Source organism: Syngnathus scovelli, chromosome 18, assembly GCF_024217435.2.
Source record: "Syngnathus scovelli strain Florida chromosome 18, RoL_Ssco_1.2, whole genome shotgun sequence".
Lineage (NCBI taxonomy): Eukaryota > Metazoa > Chordata > Actinopteri > Syngnathiformes > Syngnathidae > Syngnathus > Syngnathus scovelli.
The window spans coordinates 8,265,846-8,280,143 of NC_090864.1; the positions used below are offsets into that span (position 1 = coordinate 8,265,846).

Consider the following 14,298-nt stretch of genomic DNA (forward strand, 5'->3'; position numbering starts at 1 on the left):
TTTGATCTATAAATTTACATTTTAAATATCTATTAATTTTTACTATGTATCTATACATTTTACAATTAAAGGATTTTTTAAAAATGTTTTGTAGCCCCACGGTATCTATACGTATTTATATTCATAATAGTAATTAGAACGCTGTATTGAGACTCGTGTTGCGCAAAGAGTAAATTATTTTAAAAAATATTTTGGACTTGTCCTTTAAAGCTTTCAATAAAAATAAATTTATGTATACAGCAACATTTAATTGCTTTATTGATAAATTGATTACATACAGAAACCGGAAGCTCAATTAGTATAACAGGATACGTATAACGGGAAGACGCTGCCAAGCTCCGCCCACTCAAAGCAGTAAACAGGAATGCTAGCTGTTAAGAAACATCGTTTGAACGATCGTTTAAGTTGTTCACTATAGACGGACAATTTGCCTATTAAAGGCGATGGAAGACGACATTCTGACAACGTTGAAAATACTAATCATTGGAGAAAGTGGCGTCGGGAAGTCCAGGTTAGTAACCACGAAGGGTGTTGCTGCAATCGGCTAACGCTGACTAGCAACAAGCTCGTTGTTGTTTTTTGCGGGGTTTAAACAAGAGTGTTAAAGTCGCAACTCCGTCGTGACAGTCTTATCTGCATGATCAATACGGGACCGCTATCACGATTCCCGTAATGGAGTTTAATACGATTAGGGTTTTTTGTAACACGCTAGTTAGCTGCCAGATAAGATGGTGACACCATTGCTGGGATGGTTTTCATGACTGCGTGCGTAATTTTGAGCCATAAACCTTCACATTGCAGACTGTGCAAATTGCTTTGGTGTGTCATAGAATGAGACAAGAAATGATCCAATCTGATGACTAATCATCGGCTACCAAGAAGTGCAAACTGTAGCATGTGCTTTGGGTGTCATTATCTTATTCGTAAGGTTTTGTGAACTTAAGACTTGCTGTTATGAGTTAAGTTGTAGTTAAGAATGAACTTTGTCCTATTAACCACAACCTTGCAATGATGTCATCTTGCAATTTTGCAAGTTAAGCACATAGCAGTCAGTTTAGCAAGACAGTTTTACTGGCATCAATGTCAGCATCGAGTTACGTGTCAAAGTGAGTCTGCTGTATTTTTTGTTTTTCTCAACTGTGGTTTTTTTTTTTATCCTCTGCAGCCTTCTCCTAAGATTCACCGATGACACATTTGACCCAGAGCAAACAGCCACAATAGGTGAGATCAAGATAAAATTGAAATAACTGTAGGGTGTAGAATTACAAGGACACAATGTTGAAACAAAAACCCAAATCCTTTCAAAGATGAAAAAAAAAACAAAAACCTCCAAGGATACTGTTTAACTTGGCTGGCTAGGATTCTTTGATTGATTATTGACTGGTTGCTTTTTCATTTCTGCAGGTGTTGATTTCAAAGTAAAGACCATCTGTGTAGATGGCAATAAGGCAAAGTTAGCAATATGGGTAAGTACCACAATTCAATAATCCACAAGAGTATTGAGAAAAACAAAATCAGAACTGCAGTTCCAAACAGTGTCCAGAAGATGGCAGTCATGCAACACTCAGTCCAACTTTGGTTATCCTGGCTTTTTCTGCTATGGTCTTTGCTCTGTTAATTTTTTTTCTTCCCAATCAAAAGTGACATGGTTTTATTTTGCAGGACACTGCTGGGCAGGAGCGTTTCAGAACCCTGACGCCCAGTTACTATCGTGGTGCACAAGGAGTCATCCTAGGTAAGCAATTCCAACACTGTGATTATGATTTAATGAGTGGAAATATTTGAAGTCGTTTTCCCATCTCTGTGTGTTGTTGTTGTTGTTGTTGTGCAAACACTTGCAAAAAATGTATGTTGCAACCTCAATATGTGCTGATGTCATTTTAAAGTTGGGCAAGTGTGGGCTTATGCAATGAATATGAAAAACTGTGTATTTGTCTAATTTAATTAGTTACTAAACACTTGGATGTGAGTCATTCAAGTGTTGGCTGACAACTTCAAAAAAATCTACTAAACATGTGTTGTGTGGATGGAAATCATAAACCAGATTGCAACAATAATGCAAACACATCTGTGGCTTTGCCATTCCTCTTTTGATGTTTGATGAAATGAGTGAAAAATGTGTCAATATATGTATGTTTTGCACTTCTTATGCACTGAACCGATACGGACATTATATTTTATGAATGAAATGTGCCTATGCAGTATTCAAAAACCATCTGAAATGAAGCTTTATTTCAAAAAAATGCAACCTTTGCTTATTGAAAAAACCCAACTGCATTCCGATGTAGTGAAATGTCGTCAATATGTGAAATTTGTCGGCCTCCAATCGCCTACCTCTGTTTGTTTGATTGGACCCAGTGTACGATGTCACAAGGCGAGAAACTTTTACCAAACTGGAAAACTGGCTCAATGAACTGGAGACGTACTGTACAAGGAACGACCTTGTGAAAATGCTCGTTGGAAACAAGATAGACAAGGTGAGTTGCCTTTCAGAAAAGGTCGTAATTTTATTGACATCACTTTAGGTGTTTGTAACTGTATTTGATATTTAAATTAGCCAAAAATCTTTTTTTTTGTTGTCATTGATTTACTTTGCCACACCAAAATCCATCGTGTAAGGTTAAATTTGTATAGATGCAACTTAATGGACAACTGACTGCTAAATAGAGTATTATAAATTCATTGTGTTTTGTTCTTTGCAAAAATATGCCCTCTTAGAAGCTCACAGTACCACCCGGCAGACCTCAAATAAGCCATTACTACTTCTTTGTTTCAGGAAAACCACGAACTCGACAGGGCCGAAGGGCTGAAGTTTGCAAGAAAACATTCCATGCTTTTTATAGGTAAGCCAGGAGGATTCCCTCTGAACAGCCACTGGGCACGTCGCAGTGGACTATTACAAGAGGGGAAACTGCTTTTTGGCTCTCTAATACTTTTGGTGGAGGAATTTTAGTGTCTATTTATAATTCAAACGTTTTTGTTTTTTTCCCCTCTTGTCCTTAAAAGAGTTGATGTTCTTAGCATTGACTATGATTTTGAACTTTTCACAGAGGCCAGTGCAAAAACCCGTGATGGCGTTCAGTGTGCATTTGAGGAGCTCGTCGAAAAGATCATCCAGAGTCCGGGATTATGGCAGAGCGAGAGCCACGGCCGAGCCGTGCAGCTCACCGACGAGGACGCGGGCGGCGGCGCCTGCGGAGGATACTGCTCGCTGCTTTAGATAACAGCCGCGTTTTTTTCCTGACATACAAGTGTGAATACCCGAAACACAAATCTCCGCTTCCGTCCTCTTCCCCTCACACGTCGTGTTGCCGTGAGCTGAATACCCAGACTGTGGGCTCGGATCATCCACCTGCGTTCACACGGGCGTTACTGTTTGCACATGTTCTTTATAAAGGTGCGCTTGAAATGCAAAAGCCGCTCAGCCTTGATCTCAACGTAGGATGCGTGGCGCATTACCGGCTTGGAATTTGTGATGAATCGCCATTTATCAGTTTACTTTGTGCAATTGGTGTCATTTTTCTTCTAAAAAAAGGAAACAAATCAAAGTGTTTAATGATTTGGTTCTGAAGCAGGAATTATATTGACTAAGTGTATTTTTTGTTGTTGTTATTGTTGAAGCTGGCTTATCTGTATCGCTACAGACGCTTTGCTATATGGACAAAAGGATTGGGATACCAGTCCTCTTGATTGGTTCCGGCCGGGGCTCTTAAATCCATCTCAAGGACCTTATTTTGTGCACTGGACTTGGTCATGCTGGAACAGAAATGGACCTCCTCCAAGCACAAATACTGAAACAATATCATTGGTAAAGTGAAAATCAAGGAAGCCAGCTGGAATTGATTTCAATGAAGAGGTGTCCCAAGACTTTTGTCCATCGTATATTACACTTTATACAGCACACTTTGTTTATGCAGACGTTCTATAATGCCAAACCATCTTAAAGTCCAGAGCCACGGCTTGGATTCCACTCACACAACTGCCTCATTTACTCCCAATATAATCGACTTAGCAAGTGTTTTGGGATGACATTTTATTGACTTTGATCTTTAAGGTTCTTTTTTTTTTTTAATTTAATATATATACACACACACACACACACACACACACAAGTGGATGAGTCAAATGGATTGGCACCAGCAAAAAAGCTTTCCACCCAACACCGTGGTCAATGTGACACTTCAAAAGAGTGCGAGACACTCTGGCGCTTGCTCGTTCAGACAGATAATATCAGCGATATCACTAACAGCGCTGCGTTCTGTCATAATGAAGGAAAAGTGTTCAATATCCAGCAAGTGTTGCCTAAATTTGAACAGTCACAAAAAAAAAAAAAAAAGGCTCTGTGCCCCACTTTGCAAATGGGTTTAACAGCCGTGCTGCGTTTGAATCTGGGAAATGTACGGTAGCTCCGAGTGTCTGATCTTTTCATCCAGGGATTGTGAAAGGGTCATGAATAGCACACTACATTGTCGAATCTAAAATAGATTATTATTTTTTATTTTTTTTATTTACCTGCATGTGGAACTGCCTTACCTATTTTCAGTATATCCATTTAGGTCAAGATAAAACAGTAATTAGGTTTTAAAACTGTTATTGAACACAACATGGTTTTAATATTATTATATTAGTGCATACTCTTGTGATGTCTGCCATTTTATTTCCGTTGAAATATTCTTGTGTACATTTTAGCAATTGATAGGATCATTCCTAAGTTGTAAAGCTGAATGTATACATATTTACTACAGACTGCCCTATCTGTTTAAACTATTATTTTTCTTTGTATTTTTTTTTAAATGTCATTATTACACATACTTTAAGGCTATGTCAAGATAAAGTTAACGCAATAAACGATAATAAAGAAAGAAAGCAATCTCGTTATTTCTGTTTGTGGAGATGACTGCTGTCACGGTTGCCGTGTTGGAAATGTCGCTGTTAGGTGAGTAGTTTTTCACTCGGCACCCTTCGCATTCCGTTGCCTTCGGAATAAAGATGTGTGTTTGAACAGTGTCGGAGGAAGCCTCAGACCCCAGACGTGTGATCGAACTAAATCATATTTTTTGGCAGACATCTCGGGGAAACAACCACAGTCGTAAGTCATCCTACCAACGCTTTAACCGGGATGTGTATAATTCCTGGGCGATTATGAAAGGCTTAGGCCTGGCAGCGTGAGCGAGGACGCTTGTAGCGTGTTCCTCATCTCCTGCCACAGTGCGGCCCGCCGTCTGGAAATATGTCTCAGTCAAATACTAACTGAGGCCTTCATGTGGTGCGACAGTGTGCTGAGCTGTAAGCGCTGCCATATCCTCGTGCCTACATCGGAAAAACATCAGATAGTACGGAAGGTTCTGAACTGACAGATGCTCACTTTTTTTAATTTGGTGGAGGGTGTAGTGACTTTGAAAAAGATGATTAGCCAACGACTGACAGATCAATTTGATTGAGAAGGCAGAAAGTTTCCTTGTCAAAGTATCCTTGAGCAGTATATCAAACCACGAAGTTTCATGAAGGCACCACGCCAGTGACGCCTATGCACCATCAGTGCTGTTGACGTGAACGATAGACTAAACAGAGTTTGGAACTTTTCTACAATGAGAAGTCAAGAGGAACTCCACGGGGAACGCTCGACGGAATACTTTCTGTCCTTCTGTCAGTCTCTTCATGTGTCAAGAAGAAATCCTCCGTTAATAAAGCTTTGTCCTTTTTTGCTCCTCTGCTTTGCCAGTATATCTCTGGCAGGTACGGACAAAAAGTCGGACGAACTTCTCTCGGGAGCAGTCAGAGCTGCCATGTGTTAAAATGTTACGAGACATCAGACATCATTTCATAAGGTGTCCGATTCCCGGGCGTCACTCACAATGTCATGCTCATGGTTAGATTGAGTGCCTTGCTGGCTTTTAAAAGCACGATTGGAAAGATCATCCGTTCGTCCTCTGCCATGCATTTAGGAAAGTAATTTATTTACCATAAGGGGAGCTTCGTAGATACTCTGGAAATGAAAAGGAAATGATCTCTGATTTAGGCTGAAGGAACTCCTAACAAACCTTCAGGTGGTTTTGTTACTGTTGTCCGAAATCTGGCTCTCGTATCTCTTAGGTTACTTTTAAATAACCAGCAAGCACAAGAGCTTCGGTTTTGTACCATTTTCTTCAAATTTCTCCTGAGTTGGGAGGTCTGATCAATAATTTTGTCAGCATATTGGCCCAGGCAGCAAGGTTCACCATCTCCTCATCCACAAAACAGCTTTAATAAGAATAAGCTGGAAACTTCCACCCTAGTTTGAACCTTTAGCCTCCATCCCATGTAAGTTAGATCAGCTGTAATTGAGTTTTACCCTATTTTCATATCCACTCAATCTAATTTAAACCAAAATGGTTATTTTATAACCCGCTTTTTATTTTTGGAAAACAGTACCCCGTGGACAAGGCCCAAAAGGAAGTAAAGGATGAGGACTTGTCACCCTTTTAAAGAAAACTCCTCTCACAGGAGGGGATGCTTTCATTCGGGCCTCGGGTTACTTTTTGCAATAAACATCTGGGGGCAAGGACACGCCGGCAACTCGGGAGATCCTTTTTGCTATCAAAGTATAAAGATGAGCGCATTGCCTTATCTTACCGATAACACCCCCCCCCCCCCCCCCCCCCCCCTTTGTGACATCTGGTCACACGCATCCTCAGATTCCACGGGAATGGCGTCATTGCTCGTGTCAGGGTACCCATCCGGATCTCTCCAACATGGAAACACCAATGTAGTCAGGCCTTCAGCTGCTATAATAAACTAATCACTTTGTATCAACATGGCTTGGGTGTTAGTTTTCCACGAGCCTCAAACATTGTCATTGACTTTACACATGCTCCACTGTAGCCCCCAGTGGAAGCGGGGAGGAGGGGGTCCACATTAATAAACTACCTTCTGGTTGAAATGATTGGCATGTATAGAAACAAATTCATTATTTTATGTAAATAATCTACCCTCTGTGTTATAATTGCATGGCTTATTTTTCTTAGCCAAAGACGATTTTAGCTTTGAGGTCGGACCAGAAAAATTAACTGAAAACCACTAAGTCCATGTGACCCTGACGAGAAAAGGTCTGGAAGGCTGTAGAAGATCGGCTGGTGGGGATATGTTGAGTGCTTGAAAATCTTTTAAACCTTTTTAGATGTCAATTTATCTTATTTTGTTACGAAAAACATCTGCGGTCGTCTGTGATGTCACTATAGGTTAATACGGATCACGGATATTTAGAGTATTTTAACAAACAGTGGACAATTGGATGTGAAAAGTGTCCTGCTTAAGTCAAATAAAAGAGTCCCTGAGGGTATTGTACCCCCGGTCACATGATCATATGATGCTTTGTAATTTGTTTGAACTATTCAGGTTGTTGTGAGTGTTTTATTTCACCGAATAATGTGAGAAAAGAGGCAAGATGAGTGTTTTGTAACGGCAAGACTATTGATCTTAATACGGGTATTTTTATATGTCCTTAAGAGCCCAGGCTTCAGTTTGATTGAACATCCCTGCAAAGATGTGAAAACCAAAAGTTCCCCTCCAACTTGATGTAGTTTGAGAGAAACGGCCAAAGCTAGTCTTCTTTTTATGGTTAATAACCGGCAAAGTTAAGAATCTAAAAATATGTGTTACTCAAATATTTTTTTATGGTGACAGGTTCATGAACAGTATATTTAAATTGTAGTTTATATTTTTAGTTTATTTTTTAAAGATAACACGAAGCCCAGGAGTTTTTTTTTTTTCCTTGCAAATTATATTTCTTCAACATACACCCCAAATTCTTATAAGCAAACACTGACAAGATTTAGGGGTAACTACAACTATTGCCTTTGCAACTCAACAAAGTTTTGAATTTCAGAAAATTACGTTTTCCAGACTCGATTGGACATCGTCTCACTTTCAGCCTGTCGGAAATTTAAGCCAGTTTTGAGAGTATAATACCTGTAAACTGTATTATGGGGTAATAATGTATATTGTATGCGGTAAAATTAAGCTAAAGGAGTTTTAGTCTGATCTTGGTTTTGCTTTTCTAAGAATTGGAAATGTTGAGCCGCTTTTTTTTTCCCCCCTGTTGAAACTGACACCTTTAGATGCCTTCGAATTCCGAACCAGATGTTTGTAGATGTGGGCAATCTCGTCGTACAGTACTGGGCCAACTATTTTGGCTACACCTCACCCATCTTCTGTTGCAATGTGGCTCATGTTATGACCCCGCTGCGTTTCAGCTTGTCTTGGTCCTCCCCTGTCTTATTTTACACGAGCTCTTGCAAACACTCGCCAATAGTAGACTTGTTATATTAGACCGGGTCATCAACCCCGACCGCTGTCTTGTGCCTTCCTGGGGCTGCGAACAGATGCTATTACAGCGGTTCTACTTCCAAACAGTTCAAACTTCAGTTCTTTGCTCATAGATCCCAGAGTGGCCCCTAAATTGGGTTATGATGCGGGATGCCTGAGCTCAGCTTGCCAGCAGGCAGCGGTGCTGTGTTCAAATATTTACATTCATCCAATCCAACATCAGACAGTAGCGCATGTATGTTTGAGGTAGGTCATGAGATGCCATCCGTCACCTTTGACCCTGGATATCAAGTACTGATTGTTGGCCTTCACAAAGGCTTTGAGTTAAAGCAACACAATGTTGTAACTTAAACTGTAGAAAAACAGCGACACGATCATTTTGATTGCACATTAAATTGTAATACCGAGGCCCCGCCCCCTTGATAGTTTTCTTAACCAGGTAATGCGGGGTGTACTTAGTCTTGTATCGCAATTTTCATACAAGCAATTTCAAATGAAAATTTTCGTGATATGACCTCTTATGAAAGAAGCATTTGAGCAACAAAAGCAAAAAGTCATCACATTTAAAAATTTGCAAGCCGTGCATTTGGTACCCGGTCCCCACCTAGTCTATATAAAAACCGTCAATAATATATCTTGAGGACTTCAGAATGAAAATTTATCAAATCACATGACTCAAAATATAAAGTGATTTATACTTTGGCATCTTTTTTGGTTTGATGCTTAATTTCTACCATTTTCCAGTCCAGGATTTCAAGTCTGTCTAATCAGATCGTCCCAATTTTACCGTATAAAAAACAACGTTGTCAGTAATAATCCAGACGTCAGGCTATATATTTGGAGTTCACACTCAGTGAAGAGACAACACAACTCTTATTTAACATTTTCTTGGTCCGCCCAGTGAATAATCGCTTCAAATATTGCCTCCTCTTGACATTAACGACCAGTACATGAAGACAGATTGTTCGATGCCGTGGCTAGTCGAAGCAGAACAGGATTAGATCTTTCTGTCCTCAAAAATCAACTGAAAATCACCAACTGACTTCATCAAATTGCAACTCACCCGCGCTTCCATTGCACGTCCAGACGGTTCCATAAGCAACATCTGGAGGAATGAACTGCCGCATTGGCTCAGTATGCCCGTTCGATTCCAGATTTATGGTAACATTGCAGTTTTGGCTTTGGCTATGTACAAAATGTGAGGCCTGTTTATTTGCTAGCCTTCAAAAGTGGCTGTTATACGTCTACGCAAAGCTGCCTGTGAGCGTTAAAGCCCCTAAATCTGTCTCAGCGACTTGGCCGGCTCGTCTAAATATCACAATACATTGTGCGTTAATGAAATAGATGAAATGTGCGTACGCATCTGTATTTAATATGCCACCCTTTTTAAAATACATCCAGACGCTTTCACCAGCTCTGAACACATGGCTTTACGCGGGACGCTTCATCGATCAAAGGGATTAGAGACCCTGCGTGTTTCACAGATAGTGCACATGGCAAAGGCAAGATAAGCAAACCGGATTCAAGCTCAGTCCGTCAACAATGTAGCTTTGTATTCCTAAACACAAAGCGTTAACATTGAAAGGACGCCGCAGGAATCAACATTCGGCCAAACCGCATTCCTCCGGCAGCTGCCATTTCTTACATCTGCTGTATTGACTTGACTGTCCCGAGGAATTTATTTAGCCCTTCTGTGATGAAATATTACGCAGAGCCACCGGGCTCAGCTCTTGTCCATGCCTTATTTGTGATCCCATAGCTGTCATTATGTTAGTGCTTGCAGTTCCTTGTTTTCCTCAGCAGCAATGGAAATACTGTTGTTTCTATTCTCGCCGAGCAAAAACATTGTCTTGATCGCCGTGTATATTATTTAGATCCAAATATATGTCTACCTACTGCTCACAATATTAATCATTTCATTTTACAAGTGGTCATAGTTGCATCATGATAAGCCAATGAAATTTTATAGCAGGCATGTCAATAGTCATATCTGGCCCAGTTTTAGATTTTTTTTTTCTATTTCAGTTAGTCTCAAAATTATTAAATAAATATTCCGGCGCAGAGTTATGTTTTAAACAAGCAGTTAAAAATCTATGGACATGCATCATATAAGTAGTTTGTCGGACAAAATAATTGTAGCATATTTCACTATCTGGATTTTTTATTGGTTTTAACCCAACACACACATATTTTCCACATAAAGTTGGGATGGGGAAGTAGTAATGAGGTAAAATCATTTAACAATGATGTGACTTCAAACACGTGGAGCAAAGATGGCTTTGCCAACAGATGCAGGCGAAAATGATTAGAATTGAGGAATTTCTCTGCTTTAAAGGGCAAGGGCACATCTCAAAGCGATCCAAACATATGAGCTCAGGATTACTTTGGCAAATATTTGTCAAACACTCCAATACGTAGCTACATCCTCATAAGCCAGATCAAACTTATCGGTGCCAAAAGGAAGCCTTTAAGTTAAATGTGTCCAGAGGAGCTGTCTCGGAGCGTTGCGGTATCTCGTGATGGACCGTCACAGTGGAAACCTGATTGTGGTCAGACCAGTCTGTATTTGGATGTAGATTTTGGACGCGAGGGTTGAGATATGTGCCAAATATGACCCTCCATACCATTAGCATCAGCTAGGGTCTGTCATGGAAGGGGGTTCAACATATGGGGCTTCGTTTTTTCCCGAATTGTAGGTATTTATTGTAGCTTCAAAATGACAACCTAGACCAGGGGTGTCAAACTCCGGAAACCGGAGACTAGTCAAGACTGTTACAATTGTAACAAAAATTGCTAGCAATTTCTGTATTCTTTAAAAGTGAAGACGATTTGTAACTTTAGTATTGACAGATGAAGCACAATTTGTCTTCAGGGGCCACATAAAATGATGTGGCGGGCCGTATCTGGCCCCCGGGCCTTAACTCTGACACCTAGACCATTCATAAATACCTCAGAATGGTAAGAATTATTATTACTATTTCTTAAAATGTGACAAAGGACTGGCAAGCTATACGATATTACGTAACATACCAACGAAAATGTACATTTCTTGGCGACAAAGGCAAAAAATCACTGTCAGGGCAAGAAGCTTTGAGAACAGCCATCCTATAATCATAGCATATATTTGATTTTATTTTTAAATTGTTCTGCCTCAGCTTCTGACAACACCCAATGTGGAGAATTCACTACCAGGAGCAAAAAGAATGGACAGCTTTTGATCTATTTATATGTTCAAAGAGTGATATTTTACTTTTCATCAGTCACTTGTTCAATACCCACAAAATGTATTTTTAGTTTTAATTCTCTTTATGAAATAGCAACATGTTAGAATGTGTTGACAAAACTTCAATTGTTATTTTTTAAGTACTTCATGTGAAAATATGTCACGATTGTGTATAATTCAGTTAATAATCAAAATAAAAAATCTGTGGAAAGTTGAGAGACTTCCGACAAACAACTAGTGCAAGTCTTAAACACGACACATGTTGTGCACATCTTTTGTGTAAAGACATTCAATCACCGGGGAAAGACAAGGAATTATTTTTTTCTTCCTTGGTCATGCTTCATTTATTGTCCATCCCATTCCCATTAAGAGCGACATGCAAGCAGCGAAAGTAGCTCATCTGTAAGGCCTTTGGAAACGCAAGGGTCACGGTTCAAGTTCATCTCCGAACAAAAAGAAATTGCATGCCTGCGTGTGTGTGGTCTGCACCCAAAAATATACACCAGTCTAAAAAGAACTCGATGGATACAAATTGGTAAAAAGTTTTTTAAAAAAGCCTAAAGGGACTGCTGAATCAAAACACCCATTAAATTCGATTTTCACAAAAACAATGATTTATTTAGTGAAATGAATCCAAATTAATTGATTAATAGCGTATCAAACTAATCAGTGGCTATTTTAATAAACCGTTTTTTAATCGAGTCTGGAAAAAGTCACAAACATTATGTTCTTGTTTCAACATGACAGGTTCGTTGCTGACCCAAGAAAAACAGTAAAGCTAAATTTAAATAGCTAAATAAGATAACACATGCATGATTAAAAAGTAGCTATAGGTTCCGTTCCATTTAGGTTTCGGAGAAGACATTTTAATGGAAGGTCATACTAACCACTTGGATGGCACTGTACATTTATTGGCTAAATTATAAGAAACAGCTGTCACTATGATCCAGTGCAGTTCTAAACCGGTGCAAACCACAAGACAATAATAACCATATTGTAGAAGGTATCTCATTCAAACTGAACATTGAACATGATACTGTAATGCTTTGCGGGCAAAATGTTTGCTGTCGTACTGAACGTTATTATAAATAGTTTCTAAAATTGATAACAGGGTTTTCAACACTCTGGAAAGACTTCTGATGGAATGCAACTTGCCAAATAGTGAGCAAAATAAATCATGCTGTTCATCTTCCGCACAATGTATTTTCCACATTTCACTATATCAAAGTTACAGATTGCCCCTGCAGAAATGATGCTAATTTTTGTCGTGTAATTAATCTACGGTGTAATAATACATGTCTGGCCCTTTTGATTATTTCTGCTTTTCACAATAACCATGACCTGATCACACATCACCTTTAACAAACATCCATGAAGTTATGGCTTGATCCAAAACAGCTCAAATCCCCCCAAAGTGATTGCAAGACCCGACTACGTTTTTAATCAGTCCATTCTTTCAGGAATCAAACAATTAGCCGCTGCAGTTTTTCTCATATTTGCGTTCAAGGGGGCAGGTTTAAGTTTTAATGAACACGGCATCCTTCACAGCATGATGGCTAATTACTTCAGCATGCCACAGGAGTCATATTTCCTCATCAAATGGAGAATTATTTTCAAGACCTTCTTGTATTTTATTTCGTGGTTCACTTTTGGGCCAACTAACCTGCCAAGGTGAAACCTGGAGTCTGTCAAATGGTAGCAAAGCGAGAGTCTTTACTTGTCTCTGATTTGGATGAAAATATGAAACATGAGCTGCAAGCATGAAATGCCACTAGTCGTTTTTCAGTATACATATATAAGAAAAAAAAAGGGATTATTTCAGGGAGGGCCACGCCGAGGTCCTCTGATACACAGGAAAACAAGCAGGCCTGCATGTTTGGACTTTTGGCAGTCTCCTCTGGCGCTGACTAACAAAAGAACCACAGGATGCAGCGACGTCCAGTTTGTGGCATCTTCTGCTACCAATCTGGGACGGGCTCCTGTCAACATCTGTCTGTCAAATTTTTACAATCTTGTTTTCGCTCTCATGTTCTCTCTGGTGCAAGAAGGGTCATGACTTCTGCTCGGGTCAATTGAATCCACCCTAAAAACTGAAGGACACCTTTAGACCCAGACAGTGCACAAACGCCATCGAGACTACTGACAGTATCACACAGGATGCTTATCACCACAGGATTTCAAATTATATGTTCAGACTTCCTTAGGTATCCACATCACAACCCCAAATTTTAAGATTTTTTTTTTTATTCCAAATCCTTTATTTATTTATTTTTACTGCTGCTGCCCTCTTGAACTCGCCTAAGATTGATTATGATCCAATCCCGGGTTATACAAATAAAGAATGATGCCAAACATGCTTCTGAAGGTAGCAAAAATACACAAGAGATAGTAATGGCAGCGGCTCAAACCACTAATGTGCGGCATGAGGCAGACACAGCTCGCCGCTGTATACATTCGGCTCTGCTTGTCATGATTAGTTTGTTTAGCTCTTAAAAACCGCTGCGCCTCGTGCGTCATAAACAAACATGCCCTATTTTGTGATGGGACACAAATTGTGGCCGGGTGTTAGAATCAAGACTTCAGTGTCATCATCAACAAAGGAAAAGGACAGTTTACATAAATGAAGTATTCTTAGTTGTTTTTTTTTACTGAAAAAAATGGCGACAATCCTCCAACCCTTTACTGCGCCAATGCACACATTTTATATTGAAAAAAAATCGTTTTAATATTGAAATTATGGTGACTTTGTCTTATTCCATGCGACTAATATT

At 39.6% G+C, this 14,298-nt stretch overlaps 1 protein-coding gene across 1 annotated transcript; it reads left to right on the top strand.

Annotated features, from left to right (window-relative positions):
- Positions 1-310: 310 nt before the first annotated feature.
- rab18a (RAB18A, member RAS oncogene family) lies at positions 311-4,870 on the top strand. The gene is made up of 7 exons (XM_049749232.2): positions 311-511; positions 1,166-1,221; positions 1,405-1,466; positions 1,663-1,735; positions 2,359-2,477; positions 2,777-2,843; positions 3,051-4,870. The coding sequence occupies exons 1-7, from the start codon at positions 444-446 to the stop codon at positions 3,218-3,220; spliced, it is 615 nt and encodes a 204-aa protein (XP_049605189.1). The 5' UTR covers positions 311-443; the 3' UTR covers positions 3,221-4,870.
- Positions 4,871-14,298: the final 9,428 nt, after the last annotated feature.

Bases quoted from the DNA above. Each gene is read 5' to 3' on its own strand.
- rab18a (XM_049749232.2), top strand. From the start codon at position 444: ATGGAAGACGACATTCTGACAACGTTGAAAATACTAATCATTGGAGAA. The intron at 1,222-1,404 runs GTGAGATCAAGA...TCATTTCTGCAG, and splicing joins AGAGCAAACAGCCACAATAG to GTGTTGATTTCAAAGTAAAG. The intron at 1,736-2,358 runs GTAAGCAATTCC...GATTGGACCCAG, and splicing joins TGCACAAGGAGTCATCCTAG to TGTACGATGTCACAAGGCGA.